A 24,430-nucleotide genomic window follows, 5' to 3' on the forward strand; every position below is an offset into this window, starting at 1 on the left:
ATATTTTGTGTGATGTCGTAAAGTGGCATAGCTTTTGGTCTTGGTGGTGAATATAGCATGTGACCAGCAGACGTGACCATGACTGGAAGACAGTCTCCAGTTACTCTAGAGCAGGAGTTCCTAACTGTTTGTCTCAGGACTAAAAGAAATTCTGGTGTAAAGCTGGGTTCACACTAGGGCCAAAATTGGACAGTTTACCCCAACAGAGACCAATGGATAAACAATCAACGGATCTTATGTTAGGACCTGGTGAGACGTGTCTTTTGAATGTATCTGTTGTGTCTGTAGCAGAACACAAAGTACCGTCCTGCATGACTTTTCCAGACACTGCACAGAAAATGCAAATATTTGCTATTTCCTTTGGCTGTCTGATGGACCCCAATGGATACAGAGTGGAAGTGGGCAGACAGTGGACTGTACATCAGTTTCAGTTTGCTTGCATTGCCAATGTGGCGTAGTGTGAATCCAGCCTAAAGCTTTCATCCTCAATACAGGGTATGGAATCTAGTATGTGCTTAAAGTAAATCTAGGATTTTTTTTCTTTTGAAGTAATAAATGAAGATGCTTACCTCGGAAGAGGCAAGCCTCTGGATCCTACAGAGGCTTTCCGCCATCCCTCCGTTCAAGTGCTGGGATGCCCAAAATTTCCACTGAGCTTGTCCACACTGTGCCACTGCTTAGACTCTGCGGAAAAAGCCTATACCGCTCGGCTCTGTGCTAGTGTGCAGGCGAGCCCCGCCTTCAAGCCCTTGTTGGCGGGCCTGTGGGGGCTCTGTGCTGGAACAGTGAGGAGGAGGGCGACGGTAAGCCTCTGGAGGATAAAGAGGCTTCCCTCTCCTGGGGCAAGTACCAAAATTGGGAACTTTTTTTCCTTTCAGGGTCCCTTTTACGTTAAAGGGAATCTGAAGTGAAAATAAACTTATGACATGATTTGTATGTGTAGTACAGCTAAGAAATAAAACATTAGCAGCAGAGATAGGAGTCTAATATTGTTTCCAGTACTTGAGGTAAGAAAAATCCAGTTGTTATCTATGCAAAAGAGCCACTGATCCCTCCGACTTACAAAGTTGCAGAGAGCTCTGTCTTCTGAAGCTTATTATCTCAAGTGTCTGTCACTGTATTGTGTTTTTTTCTGCAGAAGACAGTTCAAAAGTTCACTAGCCTGCTCTGTGAAATCATTTAGAATGCTGAGTGTAATGTGTAGCCTGCAAATATGAGAATGATGCAATGTTATTAAAAAAAAAACTGAAAATAAAAATGAGACTATTTTCTTTGCTACTAATGTTCTAGTAATTATAATAATAATCCGAACATTTATATAGCGCTCAAGAGCTGCAGCCATTGGGATGCGCTCAGGAGGCCACATCCGTACTACACAACCAATTCATTATATCCTATTTTTTTTTCACTTCAGTGTCACTTTAACCGTGAGTTACACTTATCATTTATATGAAATTTGGGACAAAAAGTGATCAGACAGATGCAAACTATTTTTTTTAATCTGTGATTGGAAATGATTTATTATGGACCTCACTCTACAGAACTGTGTTCATTATATAAAGCTGCCCATACACTATTATTCACTTTTGTAGTGGATCAGTCTTCAGTGTGGTTTTAGCCGTTAATATCAATTGAAATACAGTAGAATCTTGTTATAGAGAAATCTGATATATTAATCTCAGTACCCGAGCATGTGCCTGAATGTATATACAATGTATGAACAATAACTTCTGTTCTAGTAAACTAAACTGTTTGGACAGGTCCCTTGACATTTACCATAAGGGGATTTTACTGTATCGATCACAAATGTTTAAATCCATTTCAGTTTATGATCAGTTAGACGTTTTGTCTTATCGAATGTCTAATTGGGCAATGAAATTGTACAGTGTATGGCCAGCTTTAGAGGAATACATTACAAACATCAGACAAATAGAAGGTGGTGAGAGGAATTTACTATATTAAGAATGATTACAATTGAGGAAAAGGGGTAGACTGCTTTGGAAATGTAGGTTTTGAGGTTGCTAAAGGTAGGGGCAAGCAATATACTTACAGAGAATAGGGGCTGCTCTAAAAAAGTATTGCAATGAGATGTAACCAGTGAATAAATCGATATGTCAGAGGAAGAGCATAGATGGTGGTTTGGGACTTTTCTGGTATACAGTAGTCATGAATGAGCTGTAAAGTGATTGGAAAACCAGGCATACCTCTGTTCCAGCTTGATGATAAGCCAGTGAAGGGATTAGTAGAGGGGCCACAGATAAGATGATGGTGGGGTGGGTACAGCTACCAGTGCTGTTCATGATAGATTGTAGAGGCAGGCCCGGCTGTTGCAGTAGTCTAGGTGGGACATTATGAAGTACAAACAGCTAAATGTTGCCAATTGTTTATTGATCTTTAAAAACAAAAGTAATAACAGCACTTGTACTTGAAAAAGGATTCAGGAAAGTGGATAAATCAGAAACCCTGCAGCAAGTCCTGGAATGCCATGCTGGTCAGAAACTGTGATTTAATGTGGATGATGAAGAGAAACTCTGGACAGGAGACAACATAACCCCAGTAAACTGCTTCTGACGACTACTCCTCTGACCACATAATCTCTCTTCTGCCTTCACAAGTGGTGACATCACCTCCTGTCTGGCGTCTCTTTCGCCATCCACCGCAGTCCTTGTGTGGTTATCGGGCTTCTTTGCATTCCTGGACTTACTGCAGATTTGCTGTGATACAGATTCGTTCATGCATCATTTTGTAGGTGCACTTGTTTTATTACTAAAAGTTCCTACATGATTGTGTGCACCTGATTTTTGCATTAAAGATTTTTTTTCTGTGAGGAGAAAATGCTGTCCAACCAGATGGTGTCTTTTCTGACAGGGCTTGCTGTGTTATCATATAGGACTTATGCATCAGCCCTGGAGTATTAGAGAGTTAGTGTTACTTCAGTGTGATTTGTTGTTTGCGTATGCTTTCCTTGGGACATGAAGGGCAAGCACTTGGAGTTTGTCAGTCTCCTGAGGCAGGGAGGGGTCTGCTTCATTCAGTATTACAGTATATACATACATTTACACTATATAATCCAAACCCTGCAGAGGGAGGCACATGTAATTATGTGAATTTCTCTGAAAAATGCTGCAGTAAGGGCTCGTTCACATATAGGTTGTTTTAAGGCTTTTTTTTTTAACAATCCGAAACAGTCTGTATGCATGTTGGATTATTATGGCTCTGTACATATTAACAAGCTGACACATCATTGCATTCCAGCGGTTCTGGAGGTGTGTTTAGCTTCTAAGGGTACAATGGTTAATTTGCATATATTCAGCAGTGGTGCCTGGGAGACATCTCGAGCTCACTCCAACCTGAATTATCGCAAATTCTTTCTGTTTTAGGAAAGCAAACTTTTGTTTTTTTTTCAAGCGCAGGCGATTTTGAAAATTGCACTCAAACCGCTTGTGCAGTGTTTCCCTATGAGAGAGCTCACATCTGAGCGGTTCGTTTCTGATCCGCTCAGCAAAGCGGTGCCTGTATCATTTTTGAGGGGATTTTCCCTCAATGGAAGGTATAGGAACAACGCAAACGCTCACAAAATCGCTTTGTGCAGCGATTGCTGTTTTTAAGAATAAATTGTATTTATTATTTTCCGGATCAAAGGGAGTGAATTAAAAAATCGCGCTTAGAAAAGCGCTTTTAAAAAAACGCAGCATGCAGTGGAGCACCGGGAGGCACTAGAAAAAATGTGCGCACAAAACGCTTGCGATTTTGATTTTAGGTGTGAACAAGGCCTAATTGTATCAGTGACGTACAATACAGATAGACAGTTAGCGCTACAGTGTGTACAGGGCTGGGTGAGAGGTCGGGTTTGGCTGGTAACCGCTGTTGGAACCATGGCATGCTCAGACCAAGCAGAATAGATGAGCATCAATTGATAAAGAAGTGGTGGTCAGCACAGCAAGTGAGACTTTATTGGTGTGTGGGTACAATCACTACATCATTACACTTGTGAAGACGCTTTTAGGTGGATGGCAGGTAAAGGTGGGTGGTTGTCGGGTATAGGTGGGTGCCCAACGTCCGTTTCACGCTTCAGTACCCGTCACCCACCTTTACCCACTCTGGTATGTGCCATGTCCTAACTAGTATAATAATGCAGTGATTGTACCCACTTACCATTAAAGTCTTACTTGCTGTTCCGACCCCCACTTCTATAGGAGGCTGGAAATGACCTCTGCTGATGGAAATCCTTATAGTAAATGCATGCTTGCATGAGAAATGTAAGTGTTGCCTAGGTGGGTTTTGAAAAACAATGCAGTAAAGTCTGAATTATTTTATGTCCAGTTGTGGATCCCATACCTGCATCATTTCAAATAGCTAATATAAGTTTGATGTTTGATCTGCAAAAATTGAAAGTTCAGAACCTCTACTACAGAGCAGTGATGCCATGGCTGGAATGTGACTTACTTATATCATGCTGCAGTAGCCAAGGTAGGACTGATCAGGTCATGGGGTGGAGCTGTGGAACATCCCTCCTCTCCTTGTTTCCTATCTGTCCCCCGTTCGTTCCTTTAGATCTCTCCTCTCCCTTTTGCTGACATGCTTCTCCATTTTTCAGAATGACAGCCCTTTCCAAGGTGGCGTTTTCTTCCTCACCATACACTTTCCCACAGATTATCCCTTCAAACCCCCCAAGGTAAGGCGAGAGATGGTCACACTGGGGAAAGAGACAGTCTCCGCAGTAACTGCAGAAAAGCGGCTATATGGCTTATGCCACTCTGTTTGATAAGTCATTTCTGTATTTGGGTCTCTAACCTTGTGTTGTGGCATGTTTTTTTTTTTTCCCACAGGTGGCATTTACAACCAAAATCTATCACCCCAACATTAACAGTAATGGCAGCATTTGCTTGGACATCTTGCGGAGTCAGTGGTCGCCAGCTCTAACTGTATCCAAGGGTCAGTAGACTTTTCTGCAGACTGTGTGTAAATGAGCCCATGATAAGAGACTCGTGATGGGACCAAATGATCTAACGCTGTGGAAGAGGCTCGGATCTGTGGAAGGTCCCGTGTTGCATAATATGACTGGTAGAAATGGTTGATATTGCCTTTATAAGAAGGCCTGCACAGCAAAAATTTATCTTCCAGGGGCTTTAAATAAGGGCTTGAACACACTAACACACTCCCATCCGCTTTTCAGCATCTGTAACGTTCTTGTGTTGCTGAAAAGTGAATAGAATCAGACACCAGTGATGAGGGGCATTACTCGGCCACAAACTCCTATTAATGCTTTGCTCTATGATACAGGTGTCAAACACAAGGCCCGTAGGCCTAGTGTGGCCCTCCTTGGCATTTTATATGTCCCTCGAGCGTGTCAAATGTGCATTATTGTAAGCAGTAAAAGAACAGTGCACCCATCCAGAGAAACGCACCAGTGATAGTGTTTCTGATTGAAACATTGTCAGTGGGGTGCAGCAATAACCCACAAGACGCCCACCCCCATGGGTTCCCCTTCTGGGATCCAAACCTCTCAACCCCCGTGGGGTCTCGTAAAAAACATACACACCTTCCACCCAACACGTCTCCCGCACATAGCAGAATAGCGCAGTGGAGCAGTGTAATATTTACCTGCCTCTTCTATTCTTCCTGGAAGTCACTTGGTCTATGCTGCATACCTCCTTTTCCAGATCATGGGATGTGCCTCAGGAGTCAGAGCTATAGAGCATGTGACAGTCAGGAAGATAGGAGGAGACCTAAGGCAATGCTGGAGCAGGTATATGTTAAAATGCTCCACTACGCTACTCTGCACAAGTGGGAGGAGAGGTCCGCCACGGTCACTATCGTTATACCACTTGGTTTGAGACTGTTCAACAAATGTTGAATCCTGATAAATAAATTGGCCCGCGACTTAGGCTATGTTTTTTGTTTTGGCCCCTTACGTGATTGAGGTTGACACTCCTTGCTCTATGAAGTACATACACACAATGCCTTTTTTTTCACAGAAAGCAAAAAACAACACTTAAAATGAAGAATCTTCATTTACTGAGAACTTTAACATTTTGCCTAAAGCAGTTTCCCAAAACAAGGTGTCAGCCAATAAACTGGTTCCTACATTCCCACCATGCATAGCACAAGCAGTAGACCTGTTACTCTACCTACCTCACTGAGACTACTTTCATTGCTGTCTGTGAAAAGTCAGTTGAGTATGAACTTCAGAGTGCAGTGTGTTGATGGGTATATAAGCTCAAAGTGGGTACATTGCCTGCAAAATTTGAGGTTAGTTTCACATGGATTGTACAGTCTCCCACAGCTACCTACAGGCATGTATTAATGTGATCCATCCATGCTGAACCATATCGGATGACTGTCTTGTACTTGAGGGGTGTTTTTAGACATCGTGGTAGTCCTGTTGGGAAGAAGGTTTCATCTGGACAAATGCCTAGCTGATGGCTATTGTCTGCTCATAGTTTCCTTCTCCCCTTTTCACAGTGCAGACAAAAGCTTTCAATGAAGAGCTCCTGTTTATATTACAGGCAGCAGATAGGATCCCCTGAGGGATGTTACATCATGCCTGCATAGCTTGCCACCCCTCTAATAGCTACAGTTAAAGTGCCAGTGTACTTTATAACTAAGCATTTTTAAAATAAGACCTGATCAGTAATTCAAGATACAGGAACGCCAACTCCTGTATGTATAGTATAAACTATTACGCTATGCTTATACTAATGGTAAAGAAGTTGCACTCTATACTGGTCTCAAATTGGGTGATGTACCTCAAACTTTCCTGACTGCTTCTACATGCTTAACCTGGCCATACAGACATCAAATTTTTTTTATTTTTTTTTGACAATGTTTAAGGATACATGTGAGTTTTTTGGGTTTTTTTGAGTTCTACTTACCAAAGGGCTTCCTCCAGCCCCTGGCAGCCGATATGTCCCCCGCTGCAGCATGGTGGCTCCCTATTGCAGATGCCGACCTTGCCAGGTCGACATCTACTGCATCTGCGGGAGAGCTGCTTGCGGTCTCGCTGACGTCATCTGGAGTGTTCGGCAAAGAGTTCTTGCGCAGTACACTCCAGACCACAGGAACGGCACAGGCGCAGTAGATGCCGACCTGGCGAGGTCGGCATCTGCAATGGCGGGGACTGGAGCCACCAGAGCTGCGGCAAGGAACAATATCGGCTGCCAGGGGCTGGAGGAAGCCCTGGGTAAGTAGAGCTGTTTTTTTTTTTTTTTTAAATAAAAGCTTGGATGTATCCTTTGCACTCTCAATTTTACAACCGTGCCAAAACAAGTTCAGCACAACATGAACACTTGAAAACCTTACACCGATGGCAACTAGCCATCAACTTTGTGTTGCAAAGCAGAGACCGATTCCAAGGTTACTGTATGCTGTCTAAGTAATAATCCCACTATTACTCAGTGAAGTGTTTTAACAAGGCCAACTTCTGTTTTGCATAGCTTTTAGTAAGGATGCTTCTTGATCCCTTTTAGCCCCTTACACACTCCTAGGAGTTCTGGTTCTCCATGAGCTTGCTGGACAATCTGTAATTCAGTGAAGTGGGTACAACTATTTGTCCAAATTCCTCTAACCAATGAAAACCATACCTTTTTCACATTTTTTTTAGTGGATGTGCAATTGTCATATACCCCTTTTAATCATAGGCTACTCTTTGTGAATATTGGCCAACAGGTACATCCTGATTCCAATTCAATATTATCGACTTTTTTTTTTTTTTAGCCTTAATGTTCCTAAACAACTTCCTCTGATTTCCCCTTTGTGTCAGCAGTGATGTATAGTACAGGCTTTCTCAGACTTTTTACCCTGGAGGAACCCTGCAAATACTTTTTGGATCTCAAGGAACCCTTGCATTTAATTTGCAGGTGGCCTGGTCTTTAAAGCTGGTGTGGCTGTTTATGTACTGTTACAGTTCCCTTAATTATAATGTCCCTTTATTCTCATGCTTTTTATTAATATGTTCATTACTATTCTGACCACCCATTGTAGTGTGCCCCATATTATAGTGTGCTCTCTATCCTACTTCCCTCAACACCCAAGATGGGGAAACATGCCCAGGGTCCCCTGCAAAGTACCCAAGGAACCCTGGTTGAGAAACTCTGGTCTAGTAGCATACTCTTAGCTGTTAGGGGGATATCATGCCTGGGGAACATCTGCTGGATCCATTGACCCACCTCTGCCCAGAAACCAGATAGCTGAAGGCACTGTGATAGAAGCCAGCGTCCTACTGACCACACACATCAATTTTTACCGGCAGATTTGTTCACTCTGATCGAATCGGCTGGTTATCTATAGGGTATTGTGCCGCATGGATTATAATTTTGTTGAATTTGCAGTAAAAATTGAACAAAATTACGATCTGACTGAACAGAAATTTTTGGCCAATCATATGCAGAGGGGTAGCGGTGGTAGATCGACAGCCAACAGTCGTAGTGAAATCTATTGAGAATCTGTGTGTAGTGTATAGGGGGAATTGATCCCTCTCTGATTTAGATTTCAGATCACAGAGGGATTGATCTGTTTGCCACATTGGGTGCTAATCTAAACGTGTATGGCCACCTTTAAACACACTGTGCACACCTAATTCCCACTACCCAAGTGCTGATGACCTCAGTAAACCCTGATTACAGAACAGGCATCGCCGCTGAGTCATTTCTGCTACGTCTACAAAAGCAGAAGATGCCACATGTTGCAATTAAAGCAAGATAAGTGATAGAAGTATATTGCATTATTAATCAGGCCCTCATTTAGCTATAAGAACATCACCACTTTAAACACTGCAGTTTGAATTGTTCAAAAACTTGGTGGGTGGGCTCCTGGTCCAAAGAACAAAAAAAGTATTAGCTGTGTAAAGTACATCTGGACCTGTATTATGTCCCTAGGCCTAGAATATTACACTAATGACTTACTATTATGCTACCTTGTACATAATTTCTTAGGGCTTGCAACGAGATAAAAACAAGGAACACCAAGAGCCCCAATAGTGTAATATGTACTGGTAAATGGTTACTAGATAGAGTAAATATTAATACTCACAAACCAGGGTTACCATTAGGCAACCACTGTAAAGGCAGGTGGGGAGATTTTCCTGACCCCACTCAGGAATAAGTCGCTTTCTGTAGATGAGAAAAAGGGGGTTCGACCCTCCACCCAGGGTGGACTCAATATTATGCAGGAGAACAGAGGCGCCAAAAGGATAAAAGAAAGCTAAATGAGCTTAAAAACCAAATTCTTGGTAAATAGAGGAGGTAGTGGTGGACTTACCTCCTCCAAGTAGACACACAACGACTGTAGTAAACACAGTCAATATATTTTATTTATGAACTCCAAATGTGACACAGAGGTGCCTGGCTCTTCTACTGACCACATATGCTATTGCTCCGTTGTTATTGCCTGATGAAGCGGGATCAAACCTGCGAAACGCGTTGCATATTTGGAGTTCATAAATAAAATTGTTAAATAAAAATCGTTGTGTGCCTACTTGGAGGAGGTAAGTCCACCACTACCTCCTCCTATTTACCAAGTATTGGGTTTTTAAGCTCATTTAGCTTCCTTTTATCCTTTTGGCGCCTCTGTTCTCCTGCATAATAATTTCTTAGGGAATGATACTGAGGTGGGAGATGTTACGCAGACCCTTTGGAGACCTGCAGCCTACGTTATTATATGTTTAATGCAGTGTTAAAATACCGTGACTGAGTTACCTCTGTTAGCGTGACCTTGTACTGGATCACTGCATATGGACCCACTGTTATATCCTGAAACAGAAGTATTCAATAAAGGCACCTATGTGGGTGTGTCTGGTCTCTCGACCTCAACTTGTGAGAGTGTAGTATTTAAACCAGAGGGATAAAGGAAGTAGAGAAAAACTACTTATAAAGCTGAGTAACTGAAAGGCAACCACAGTACCAGAACAGGTGGAGAATAGTCTCCACGTGGATCTGTCAAAGGCTCTACATTTTTGTTTGGGGTTGTTCTCTACAAAAACAAACAAAACATATATGCTGTTTTAAGGGCTGGTTCACACTACAAGGGCATGCTAAAGTAATGCCATGTGATTAAAAAGAAAAACACACATTGCTCACATAGCATTACGTTAGCAAGAGTTTTTGAAATTGCTTGCTCTCAGAAGAGCGTCATTAGTTGAACCAGCCCTTAAGGATTGGACTTGGCTTGAAAATGAGCCAATCCTTTTTTTTTAATATATAATTTATTGAAGTAAGAATATTTCCAAATTCCAATACAACAAATCATTTTATTCTCTTCTTCCATTTTCAAAATTATAGAATACATAATAAACAAAAGAAATAAAATACCACCCTCTATTCTCCTCAATCTCTTAATCAATACTCTTGCAAATAATCATCAGGATTTCTTCTTCTAAGATTTCCCCCCCCCCACCCCCACCAATTACCATCTAAAGTACTAAAAAAAATCACAAAATTATAACCACAAAAAAAAAACCCATAATTATAATTACAGGAGGCTCCCTCCCCTACATCTCCACCATATCTCCATACTCCTTAGTATCTTGAAATTCTCTCCATTTTCCCCATTTAACATTAAATGCTTCTAATCTATCCTGCTGCAAAGCAATCTTATTTTCCATGTTCTTCACCTTGTTAACCCTCTCAACCCATTCTTTCAGGGTTGGAGTACCCTGGCATCTCCACTTAACCGGGATTCAACTTTTAGCCGCAATTAGGAGCTGAGGAACACACGATCTCTTATATTTACCAATAGACATAGATGTTCCATGCAGCAATACCTTTACTGGGTCCCAATCTCCACAATCTTACCATAATTTCCTAATACAGTCCAACACACCCTTCCAAAAACCCGATATTACTGGACACTCCCACACTAAATGCATTAAAGACCCTTTTGCTCCACACCCCCACCAACATCCATCAGTCACCCTCGGAAACATTTTAGCCAACCTATCCGGTGTTCTATACCATCTTGTCAATAATTTAAAATTAATTTCCTTAATTCTAGAGCTAACTGATGTAGCATGAGCCAAAATACGTATTTTCCTTTTCAACCCATCGTCTAAAGAGATGCCAGCGTCCTCCCATCTACTCAAATATTTAGGAAATTCTCCTTCCCTCCTCTTATTCAACTCTTTTTTTATATAAAAATATCAGATGCATGGGAGGAGCCTCCTTCACAAACAATTTCTCAAACTCTGATAATTCAGTACTAATGGAAAGATCTCTCCACTTCTCTGCCAAAAAGTGTTTTGAGTATGTCTCCAAAAATCAAATGGAAATTGCCCATATTCCTCACGCAACCGAATCAGTTTTAATTTCTCCATTATTCATAATATCCCTTAACCTTACATCTCCCCTCTCACCCCATGATCCAAAAAAAAACCCTTTCTTTCCCTGGCAGAAAAAAGAAAAAAAAGAATCTTGAGGGCTTGTTCTGCCAAACAAACCTAATAAGGATTGACTTAAAGAGGATCTGTAACCTCAAAAAATCCCCTGGGGGGTACTCACCTCGGGTGGGGGAAGCCTCCGGATCCTAATGAGGCTTCCCACGCCGTCCTCTGTCCCACGGGGGTCTCGCTGCAGCCGTGACGTAATATTTACCTTCCTGGCTCCTGCGCAGGCGCTCTGACTGCTGTCGGCTCCGATCTTCACGGAAATACCCGATCGCCGTCGGGTCTGCTCTACTGCGCAGGCGCAAGTTTCCGGTGCCTGCACAGTAGAGCGGACCCGACTGAGATCGGGTATTTCCGTGTAGTTCGGAGAGGAAAGCAGCCACAGCGCCCCCGCTGGAGCCAGCAAAGGTAAATATTGAAATTACAGTCGGGCCTGTCGCCGGCTGTTCAGAGGGCTGCAGCGAGACCCCCGTGGGACGCAGGACGGCGTGGGAAGCCTCATTAGGATCCGGAGGCTTCCCCCACCCGAGGTGAGTACCCCCCATGGGGATCTTTTTCATGTTACAGAGTCTCTTTAAGAGACTTAAAAAAAAATCTGCAGGCACACAAATTGGAATCATGGACATACAGAACACCACACTAGGCAAAATATTCATTTTAATATGTATACACCCAAACCATGAAAAAACCCTACCATTCCATCCCTCCAGATCTTTTTTAATTATACTTAATAATGGAAGATAATTTGGGGAGTACAGCCTCGATAGATCACTTGGTAACATTATTCCCAAATATTTAATAGCCTCTTTCCTAAAAGGAAATGAAAAATTACTTTCTACCAACTTCACAACTCCTGGTGTCAGACACATTCACTGCTTCCGATTTAGTCATATTAATCTTGAAATTTGAAAAAAAACATATCTCCCAATTTCCTGAACCAAATTTGTCAAGGACACCAGAGGTTCCGAAATATAAAACAAGATATCCTCTGCAAAAGCCGATATCTTATGCTCCTCATCTCCAACTCTAACTCCATGAATATTTCCAGACCTGCTAACAGTACACAAAAAAAACTTCCAAGGTCAAAATAAAAATAACCGGTGACATAGGACACCCCTGTCTCATTCCATTCGACAAGAAGGCATCCGACTGTTCAAATTATCTAATGCCTCCTGATCTATTGAACTCTTATGTTTAAATTCCAATTTTCCTATTTCTGATAATTCCGTAATTTTACCATTACTCTTTCTTTTTTTTGGCTCTAAAGGATATAAAGACGACCCCCCCCCTCAGCGACTCCCTCTCTTCCCCCTCCACCCCCACCAGCAAAACTCCTTTCCAACTTAACCATATTATTACTCAAACGGCTTTTATAAATCTATTACATTACTTAAACTTATTTATTTCTTCTGCCATCTATCTTGCTGAGAAAAAGTTACATTAAAGTTAGGGCTTCTCCAATCCTCAAAGCCAACTGATGATATCCCCAAAGTAGAAATGAGCCAATCCTAACTGGCAGCTCCTTCAAGTGTTAGGCTCATCTATAACGCTCCATACACATGCAAGATAACGACCGCCTCTGCTGATTATTCAACACGTGCAGCAGCCCTGACCCTTCTCCACTGCCCGGCCAGTTATCTGTCCTGGTGGATCGCTTCGATCAAGCTATGGCCAAGAGCATTGTCCTTTCTGCTTACCCGGCTCCCGTGTGACTTCACTCCCGCTCCACTCTGTCGTCCCTCTGCCTCGCACGCATAGCAACAGAACATGTCAGTAGCCTGCAGGCTAACGTGTCTTTCAGTCTCTACACTGTAATTCCACCTGAGTTGATTTAACGCGTGTGTGTGTATATGGGCCTTTAGAATATCACCTTCTCATTCATCATCTCTGTTCCTAAACTAGTAGCGTTCTTACTGAAATGCTACTGCTCTGGTTATATTATCTTTGCCCCTACGTGTGGGTGTGTGTTTTTATTGCAATAATTGTAAGTGTATAGTGTGATCCTGTAGTAGTGTACTGCAGGAGTCTTGATCTTTGGCTTGCTGTGTGAAGAAATGATGTTTCATGTTGCTGTTTTTCTCATTACTTGTGTTTTTCCCTCCTTCAGTGCTGCTGTCCATTTGCTCTCTCCTCTGTGACCCCAACCCAGATGACCCTCTGGTGCCAGAGATCGCTCACACATATAAAGCAGATCGGGAGAAGTACGTAGAATTTCAGTCTGTAATTGTGCGATGCTTTTTTTTTAAGTATAAAAGGCAGACAACGTATTGCAGCTGTAGAGGAAGTGGTCTATATACAGTAACAGCCCATGTTACTGATCACAGACAGATTGCTGCTACAGGAATGCTTTCTGAGCTGCTACAACATGTTTTACTACAACCTGGATTCATTAGAATGAGAAACCTAGTCACATAATTTTTATATGAACAGGGATGAGCCATTACTGTGCATTAAAGAGACACTGAAGTGAAGAAGAAAAAATTGATATAATGTATTGGTTGTGTAGTACGGATAATTACTAGAGCATTAGTAGCAAAGAAAATATTCTCATTTTTTATTTTCAGTTATATAATTTTTTTTTATAACATTGCATCATTCTGATATTTGCAGTTTACACACTACTCCACATTCTAAAGGATTTTACAGAGCAGGCTAGTGAACTCTGCAGAAAAAAAACAAAACAATACATTGACCGACACTTGAGATAATAAGCTTCAGAAGACAGAGCTCTCCCTGTGACTTTAAAAGTCGTGGAGCTCAGTGGCTCTTTTGCATAGACAATAACTGGAGTTTCTTAACACTTCCTGTACTGAAAACAATATTAGACTTATGTCTCTGCTCCTAATGTTTTATTTCTTAGCTGTACTACACATACAAATCATATCATAATTTATTTATTTTTTTAGCCTCAGTGTCTCTTTAAAGTACACCTAAATTGAGAGGCGTATGGTGACTGCTATATTTTAAAGGATACCTTAGTCTTCAGGAAAATTTAAAACGGGGGGCGCAGGCTCTCCTGATGCCCACCACTCCCTCCCATTCTCCTCCATCACCCTCCATTATGATGCACAGACCCTTCGCAGCTACTTCCTGGTCGAGAGGGTCGGCGAGGACCATCAGGGGCTGCCCGGCGACACACGTCTTTTGATCCCGCGGCCGGGAGCAAGTACTACGCTGTGCCTACACAGTCTTAGTCGACCCTCCCGACCAAGAAGTAGCTTCGGAGAGTCACTGCTTCATAACAGAGGAGAATAGGGGGGTCAGTGGGCATCATGAGAGCCCACTACACATGCCTGCTCCCCTCGGTTTTTTAATTTTCCTGAGGACTAAGGTATCCTTTAACAATACCAATTGCCTGGCAGTCCTGCTGATCTCTTTGGCTGCAGTAGTGTCTAAAACACACACCTGAAACAAGCATGTAGCTAATCCAGTCAGACTTCAGTCAGAGCACCTGATCTGCATGCTTGTTTGGGCCTATGGTGATATCTGGGATAGATAATTACTATGGATAGTCAATGAGGTGCTAATAATTCTGAGTCTAGGCACGTTCAGTAGAACCAGTGAAGTCTCACTAAGGTATAAATAGATTGTGCCATTTTCAAGCTGCAGAAATATGCATGATACTGCATCATCTCAAATATTCATCTCATTGACCACGCATAATGATTATCACTGTACTGTATACCGCCAAATCTCTGCTGAGATGTTAATTGCACTTCATGGTTTACAGGAAGTAAAGAAAACTTCTTTATGCCCAAAATTTGAAAATTGGGGTATAAATGGAGCAGACATAACATGACATTAGTTTTTCTGGTTGCATCACATATATTGTAACAGTAACGTTTCACAAATGTATTTTCATGCAGCATAAAGAGTAGCATGCAGAGGCCGAAGATTGCCTGCTGCGTGTCTTACGGCTAGAATCCGCTTCTTCGGAGGCATATAAATAGAATGCAGTCCATTCAAGAAGGGAAACGTCACATATATTTGTGATGCTGCTACGAAAACAGGCCTATAGTTGGAATCAGGGGCTTCCTTATTCGGAAACCCAGATAATGCCGTCCAAAGCACTTAAGTACCATTCCTTGCGGGGAGTCGTGAAGCTGTGTTCCACATTGTGCTTCATGTGACTAATGCATCCTCCTTCCAGCTTGAACAGCAACACTACCCGCATGCAAATAGCGTCCCTCTTCCAAAGAGAATATGCAAACTCCATGCAACTACTCTTCCGCTAATCTTTTTTTTCCACTTGAATATTAATACTTCTAATCCTTTATAATTAGTGTTGATCTTTTGTACATAATAGCAGTGTGGAATGCAGAGATTGTGGGCCATATAACCCTTGATTAGTTCTTCATAGGTGCAACAGTGATAATGATCACCTTAGCTCGTACGTTGAATAGTGGTAACCATTAAAGCAAACCTGTGACCAGGACAAAGGCGTATTTTTGTATTACTGAGGTAGTGGGAAGCCTCTGGGTGGTCCAGAGGCTTCCCAGATCACACTTGAGCCCACCGCTGCTCTCAGGACATTCTTTTTTGGGGCTGTGTTCTGTTTCCTTGTACCACAACAACTGGATTGCGCATGTACGAGTGTGGTCTGGGCATGTTCATTAGAACAGAGCCACTCGTGCATGGAAAATATAGACATGCACAACTAGCTTTATTCTACTGGGCATGTGCTGACAGTACTTGAGCATGCCCAGTACGGATGCACTCCTGCATAGACGGGAGCGTGGCCACTTGTCTAATATGTACATAGGGTCTCAGTGTCGGAACAAAGGGCTCAGTGTAAAGGAGGGGGGTGGGGGTTCAGGGAGTGTATGTATAGTGCTACCACCGTTGGGCACTTAGTGATTTTTTTTTTTTTACTACAGACTGACCCTGCCTCGATTCTCATATGAACCCTACCTTCCTCCACCCCCCAATTCCTAACACTACCGCTCACCCCCCCCCTTAAAAAGGAAATCTGTACCATAAAATGACCTCTCTGGGGGTACTTGCCTCAGGAGGGGGGAAGCCTCTGGGTCCTATTGAGGCTTTTCTCCCTCCTGACCCAGCAATCCAGCACTGGGACCCCTGGAAGAGCGGCAAGGTAAATATTTACCTATCACGATCCAGCGCAGGCACAGTAGCGGCCTTCCATTCGGGCTCAGGCGGAAATAGCGGACCTGATCGGGCTCAGCTATTTCCGTCTGAGCCCATCGGAAATCCGCTACTGCGTCTGTGCTTGATCACGTTAGGTAAATATTGCCGTGCTTGTCAGGGGAAGTCTCTGAAGCCAGCGCTGGATCTCCCTGGCTACATTGGGTTCCTGAGGCTTCCTCCTCCCGAGGAAAGTATCCCCCAGAAGGTTTTTTTTTATGTTACAGATTCCCTTTAACACTAACCTCCTCTTTGTTATACCAAACTCTAATCCTGGAACTCAAACGACTTCTATTTGTAGCTGGTTGTCTACAAAAATAGGATCGTCTGCAATCACTATTTACCTATGTCATAGCCGATTGGCTACTATCCGCATCAGGTGCCCAACTCGCCGTCTGGGTTTCTGATTACCAATAATTTGAAGTTTTATATGCCTGACGATCCCTGTGCCTAAATAACCTGTTCAGGGACCCCTCTGGGCTATCCAAAAGCTTCCTACTGTTGAGGTAAGTGTCTAGTTTTATTATATCACTTCAGTTGTCCTTTAACAAACTGCCCTGTCCCTCTATGTAAACCTAAAAATAATGTGTACCGTGGCTCATTGCTCTGTAGCTACACCACTGCTTCTGTCCTGTTGGTTATTGTGTTTTGTGACTTCTTACTGAACTGTATCACACAGGATTTGTCTTTCTACTTCTGCAGGTATAACAGACTAGCACGAGAATGGACACAGAAATATGCAATGTAACGCACTCTAAATAGCACAGCCAGACTGACAGACTGGAGAGGGTAAAGACCCTCCCACTTCTCTTGTTTATCTTCTTGTGCCAACATGCCCGCAATGTTTTTATACAACACCGACCAACCAAAAATAACCAAGCGACTCCAAGGATGCCCTCCCTCCCCCTCTTCCCTTCACATACAGTTCCCTGCGGCCTGGCTGAGGAAGAGATTCGCCCATTCTCGCTCTGAAATTTGCTGCTGTTATAAAGCCCTCCTGCCCGTTCTAACTCCCGTGGGATGAACCCCTCTCCCCTTGCACTGAGACTTCCCTGCTCTGGGATCTGCTTTTGAGATGCTCCTATCACCTTACCCCTTCTTAAAATAACTCAGGACATAGATCATGGGATCCTCCTCCCTCCTCTTGCAGCCCCTCCCCTTGCCCAGTCCAGAAAAGCATGGCTGACAGCTGCTGTTGCTGGAACAAGAGAAGCCTTCATGGAATTAGGAGGGAGATCAGGAGCTGCTTATGTCTCCAGGCCTTTGACTCATCATGAAGTAGTCACTTTCATCCTGTATCTGTTACCTGCATGGAGAAGACGCACAGAGATCTCTATGGAACAGTGTGCAATTCTGGACGCACAGGGTTGCAGCACTGTTTGCAATAGCTGCACTCCCAGAATGTCTGATGAATGGGGAGAGCTGGAATCCAAGTCTGCTTTTAATTATGTGTGACAGCCGTTTGCTTATCACATCGATAATGGTACATTTGGGGTGTGTATTTTTCAATGATGGTGATACAACGTATCATCCAGGCATCTCTTAGACATGACAGACCCCAGTCCCGTTCTGTTGCATCAGATAGTGTCATTAACACCCATCTGTGTCATTTTTACCATGATACTAACTCATATCATTCTGTGCTTCAGAGGATAACCCGATTCTTGGAAACCAAGCAAGTCCTCTTCCCACATTGAGCACTAGGTCTAGTACCGTACATTGCACACCCCTCACTTTCTGTTGGAGCAGAATCCTGAAGGCCAAACTGGTGGTGGAATTGCATACAACGTATGGAGACATTCATTCTGCAAGCTGAACCAGTATTCCTTTTATTAAAGTCGCCACATTTAACTACAGCTTTAGGTTACTTCCAGATTAGTTCACTCTTGAAATAGGTGCAAGACAACCCTCCTTCATTGTTGTCAACATGACTTCCGGTCTCTGGTACCTCATATTACAAACCTGAAGCACTAGAAAGTCCATTGGGGGGGGGGGGGGGGGGTGGATTTCAAATGCAGAATGGTCACTTGTCAAGGGATGACTTGCATCTGTGTCAAGAGACAGCTTTGCAGAAGGCCATAAATCTGTAGTTGGTTGGGTAGACTGTGTACTTTCTAAGGAGCTTATGACGTCACTGAGGCAAAAAAAGACAATATGTGCCTTTATGACGTCACTGAATGAATAACCTGCGTTTTTATGACCGTTGTGTTATATCATACAAAATGGCTGTTTCAAAATTGTGTTAATGTCTGCACCCTTTAATGGGTAAGTTCCTAAAACCGATTATTTCCATCTGGATGCTGGTGGCTTGATTCGACCATCTTTTATGTCTAGTGGTACTCAAAAGTGACATCACCTCAGTTCCTTATATCAACTGTACCCCTTGCATGGCATGTATCTTTACCTAATCTATTAGGTAAATTGTTACAGAAAACAGTGCACACATTTTCCAGAAAGGAGATCTCTCCTCATGCTCATCAGGTGTGGACTTCTCACTTCACTGATTTCATGTCTCGTGCCTAGTTAGGCGGTGTAATCTTGGTGGAACTAAGACTTTCTAATCAAAGCCATGGTAGCCAACAAGCCGAGTTGAACTTTGAAAGTTGAAGGGAAAAAAACGTATTTCCTGTTTTGATAGAGCCCCCTCATGTGATAACTGATAACTGAATAATTACCTACTGTTCTGGCTGATGGGAAATTATCTAAAGCATACTTCTATCTGCTTACTGCTACTGGTCTACCTCCCTCTCTAGAGGAGGAGGAGACTGCAGTGTAGCATAGTCTGCACAAGTCATCTATTCTGTGTAGACTGTGACACGCTGCTTTGTGTGTGAACAGATGCAGCAAGCTAAAGTGTGCAGAGAAAGCTATGCTGCTAGCAATTTCCCTTCAGCCACTGTCGTAGACCGTTATTTATTCTGCATTATTGCTTTATGGAGCTCCATTAGAAGCATAAAACATTTTTTTTTCAATATGAAAGGTACTGGTAAGCTTTCTATTGCTGTGAGCAGGTTCTGTGGATTTCATTTTTTCTGCCCCATCATGTGGAGAGTGCATCAGTGCAGGATTTAAAGGGAACCAGAGAGGAAACACCCTTGTGTATTTTACCATATAGATCAGTAAGAACATTAGAGAAAACATTTACCATGCTCTCTGTTTCATCCTCACTGCTAAAAGTGTCTGTTATCAGCTGTGATAAGAATTCCGGACTGAGCATTCAGTCTGGCTTTGCAGGGAATAATTATAGCAGAGCCACAAGGGGCAGGCTTGGGCTTGAAAAGACACCAGAGAAGACAGACTCAGCTATAATCTTTCCATAGCAAAGCTAGACTGAGTGCTCAGTCGGGGATGTTTATCAGAGATAACAGTCAGATTAAACAGAGAACAATGAAACAAAGAGCAGATTAGGTGTTTACTGTCATGTTCCCACTGATTTATAAGGTAAAATACAAGAGGGTGCTTCATCTCTGGTTCTCTTTAAAGAGACTCTGTAACATTAAAAAGATCCCCTGGGGGGTACTCACCTCGGGTGGGGGAAGCCTCCGGATCTTAATGAGGCTTCCCACGCCGTCCTCTGTCCCACGGGGGTCTCACCGCAGCCCTCCGAACAGCCGGCGACTGTGCCGACTGTCAGTTCAATATTTACCTTTGCTGGCTCCAGCGGGGGCGCTGTGGCGGCTTTCCGTTCCGAACTACACGGAAATACCCGATCTCATTCGGGTCCGCTCTACTGCGCAGGCGCAGGAAACTTGCGCCTGCGCAGTAGAGCAGATCTGACGGCGATCGGGTATTTCCGTGTAGTTCGGAGCCGACAGCCGTCAGAGCGCCTGCGCAGGAGCCAGGAAGGTAAATATTGACGTCACCACTGCCCGGACTCCACGGAGGGCTGCAGCGAGACCCCTGACGGATGGAGGACGGCGTGGGAAGCCTCATTAGGATCCGGAGGCTTCCCTCACCCGAGGTGAGTACCCCCCAGGGGATCTTTTCATGTTACAGTTCCTCTTTAAGTGTGCTTAGAATAAGGCCCTGATCAATAATGTTGTATTCGTATATTGCTGATTTTACCCCATGCTGAAATACAAGCATGACTCTCCCATTGTGTTCACTTTTAACAAAGAACCATCAGGAGTCAGTCTGCCTGTACTCACTCTGATTGCTTGTGGATGTTATCAGTCCTGTAGTAGATGGATGATGAGTGTAGAGAGACGATTTATAAATATGGAAACTGTGAGAGCAGTTTTATATACCGGTAAGTAATAAACCATGCAAGGCAGAAGGGACGTGACGATTTTAAAATTGGGGTAAAATAAAGCAAGCAGGAAATTATTCTAAGCACACTTTAAAATAAGTACACTAACATTTGAAATGCTTAAAGAAAACCTAAAGTGAAAGTAATGTGCCCGGTTTAATATACCTGAGGCTTCTTCCAGCCCCGAGTATATTAAACTGAGCTTGTTACTTTCAATTTAGGTTTCCTTTAATGCTGGGAATACACGGCTCGATTCGGAGCCATTTAGATGTCTCGATAATTTCCGACTTGTCCGATCTCGCGCCCATTCGTTTCCGCACTCGATTCTGCATGGAGGACAATGGGAAAAAAATAACAAAAATGAGTGGAAGATAAGAGAATCGCCTGCAGAATCCAGTGTGGAAAACGAGCAATTCTCGGCATAAGAATTAAATGTGGACCTGAACTCTTGCACAGGACGGAAAGAAAACATCAGAAAAATGCACTCTGTGTGTATTTAGAGAGTTTAGCCTGTCTTATTCCCCCCTCATCTGTGCCTAATCGCAATTGTAATTTGATCTCACAGCTGTGTCAGGTGGCTGCCTCGCAGAGCAGCTCATTTGTAAACACAGGATGTTAACCCTGTGTCTACTTCCATGAAAGCAGGAAGTTAAACAGACTGCAGATGTATTGCAGGATTTGTATCTGCTGTAACAAAGAAATTGTTTTCTTTAAATGTTATGCTGATGCTTATCTTTTAGAGCAGAGAGGAAGTTCTGAGTTCAGGTCCACTTTAAAATGTTTACTTTAAAGGGAACCTTAACTAAACAAAAACACGAGTTTCACTTACCTGGGGCATTTACCAGCCCCCTGCAGCCATCCTGTGCCCTCGCAGTCCCTCATGGCTCCTCCGGTCCCCCGCTGCCAGCTGGTTTCTTTTTTGCCGACTGGAAGTCGGCCAGCCGCCATGCATACCTTTTTACGCATTTCCGCTGGTTCAGAAGACTATCGCGGATATTAACAAGTACATTTTTACACATTACGGGTGCAATGCGTAAAAAATGTATGCATTGCACCTGTAACGTGTAAAAATGTACTTGTTAATGTCCGCGATAGCTTTCTGCGCCAGCGGGAATGCGTAAAAAGGTACGCATGGCAGCCAGTCGACTTCCAGTTGGCAAAAAGGAAACCAGCTGGCAGCGGGACACCGGAGGAACCATGAGTGACTGCGAGGGCACAGGATGGCTTAGTGTGGATCCCAGTGCACCACAATACAAGTTGTGTGTCCTGACCTGTATAATGACAGTTGCACTGTGACAGTTGGCTTCTGCTTATAGCGCACATCTGTCATTTTGGAATCACTGGGAGGTCCAGGAGAAGTCCTGATGTACAAAAAGGATATGTGCAGTCGCTTGGCGATTTCCTGCTTTCAGTTGTTTATGCTGACTGAGCACATGCATTTTATTAGCTAAGACATAAGGAAGTGGGCGATTCCTCCACCAGCACCCAGTCACATTTTATTGTTACAGTGGAAACACCCTTGAAGAGCATGAGTTCCCAATGCTTGAGGCAGAAGAATGTTTTTCAGCACTGTGAATTTACCTTCGTCCCAGCCTACCTCACGCTCTGAATTCTGGGACAAGAAAATCCTTCCCACTTCCCAGATGTGTGGAGCAGCTCTGCAATGTTACGCGCCTCAGAGTAGGATCATAGGTCTCTGTGCTGTTCCCCCTATGTGCACAAGTGAATTATAAGGTGATCAATATATGTAACAAATGACGCCTTGTGTAGTCACAGCATTGTCTGTACAATCTTCCTTTTACATTGTATCCTAGCTACTGAGTATCCACTCTAGACTTGCACTGTGCAATGATGCTGAGTATTTGTATACAACGCTGGTGAATGTGCTGCACTGAATTTATATTACTAGCGGATGGTAGCCGGATTTCTGAACGTCGGGGTCAGAAATCAGTCAATTCTGTTAATGAACATGACAAATCTGTTAATTAAAAGCAGACAGTGCTTGTGTTATATCGCTAATGAGAGCATTTTGCTTATCTGTCACTGGAACGGCCATTTTGTGCGGTCAACCAGTATTAATAATGGTTCAGCCTGTTCTCTAGCGAGCGCTGGATCTCATGTGGTAAAAATGTCCTCCAGGGTAAAGTCAAATTTCTGACCAGTTTGGGCTCAATGACTGTGAAAGTTTCTTATTCTCGCCCTTCCTTAGCACTTACCTTTCTTTAGGTAAGAAGAACTCTTTAAAGGACACCTTAAGTGAGAGGTATATTGAGGCTGCCATATTTAATTCATTTTAAACAATACTAGTTGCCTGGCTGTCCTGATATCTTTGGCTGCAGTAGTATCTGAATCACAGACGTGACACAAGCATGTGGCAGATTTTTTTGTCAGACCCTGAACAAGCATGCAGATCAGATGTTGCTATGGCTAAACATATTAGACACAGGATCAGGACTGCCAGGCATCTGGTATTGTTGCCTGGTCACCTGACCACTATGGCTGCTACATCATTTGTCTCTAGACCAGGAGGGCTACATCATGGAAAAGTAACTAGCTAGTCAATGGGTTATTCCAGGTATTAAAAGATAAGTCAAAGGCTTTTTCCCTGGGCAGTTAATCACTCCTGCAGAGTTTCTCTGTGCCGATTGTATACCAGGCCACCTTTTGCTGGTTTCCTCCCACCATATCTGTACTTGACACATGATCGTATGCAGTCATGTGATCACTGAGGCATGACTTGGAGGAATAGAAGGTCTAGGCATTGAATGGAGGGATGATGGAGTAGAGCCATGACTGCTAGACCGATAAGATATCGATATCCTCTCTGCAGTTCTGTGTGCCATGTTCTGCATTGGGGGTGTACATGTGGGCTATACTCATTTTTTGGGGGAGCTTCAGTAATTTGCATTTTTGTAAAACAAAAAACAGATGGCTGCCTAGGTATCCCTCCCTCTCACTGCAGGCTTCCTTTAAGGTCGCATTCACAGTGGGACGTTATGGTCGCGCGTTATAAAGGCTTATAACCAGGCTTACCGCACTGCAATGCTAATCCTATCTGCCGTTCACAGTGTGACGTTAAAGTCGCGTTAAAAAACGTTGCATTGTGGTAACTCGCTGCTTGCAGTGCGTTACCTCTTAACCTAGTCACGTTACTACTTTAACGTCGTATTGAAATGCACCGTGAATGCGACCTAATCCTTACAAAGCCAGGAAGCGGTCATAGGTCCTGGGTTAGAGGAACATAGCGGAAGAGGCTGACACAGTCATGACTTCCATTTCTGCAAATGATTAGGCACTAGAAGCTAAAGGTGCGTACATATGCACTATAAAAGGAAACGACGGGTCTGCCGGACCATCCTGCTGGGTGGTCTTTAGCCGACAGTATGCATGTGTGTACGCGCTGTCGGCAGACTGATAAGGCTGTTTCTGAACGATTCGCTCAGTGTATCGTTCAGAAACTGCCTCATCGGTCCGCCAACAGCACGTGCACATGTGCATACTGTCTGCTAAAGACCGCCCAGCAGGAGGGTCCGACACGCATACTGTCGGCTAAAGACAACCCAGCAGGAGGGTCTGGTGGACCCGTCGTTTCCTTTTATAGTGAGTGTGTACGCACCTTAAAATTTGACAAATTCCCATTCAACAAGCCCTGGAAATTT

General features: G+C 43.4%; 1 protein-coding gene across 3 annotated transcripts in view; it reads left to right on the forward strand.

Annotated features, from left to right (window-relative positions):
- Positions 1-19,977, forward strand: part of UBE2D4 (ubiquitin conjugating enzyme E2 D4) — a 31,233-nt gene extending 11,256 nt beyond the window's left edge. The window contains exons 4-7 of one of the 3 annotated variants that reach the window (XM_068274751.1): positions 4,598-4,675; positions 4,830-4,935; positions 13,485-13,578; positions 17,225-19,976. In XM_068274751.1, the coding sequence (XP_068130852.1) occupies positions 4,598-4,675; positions 4,830-4,935; positions 13,485-13,578; positions 17,225-17,270 (324 nt within the window). In that variant the 3' untranslated portion in view covers positions 17,271-19,976. Of the gene's footprint in view, positions 1-4,597; positions 4,676-4,829; positions 4,936-13,484; positions 13,579-17,224 lie in introns of all 3 variants that reach the window. The other 2 variants (XM_068274749.1, XM_068274750.1) reach the window with 2 other exon arrangements.
- The last annotated feature ends 4,453 nt before the right edge of the window (positions 19,978-24,430 follow it).

This window comes from Hyperolius riggenbachi, chromosome 3, assembly GCF_040937935.1.
Source record: "Hyperolius riggenbachi isolate aHypRig1 chromosome 3, aHypRig1.pri, whole genome shotgun sequence".
Taxonomy (NCBI): Eukaryota; Metazoa; Chordata; class Amphibia; order Anura; family Hyperoliidae; genus Hyperolius; species Hyperolius riggenbachi.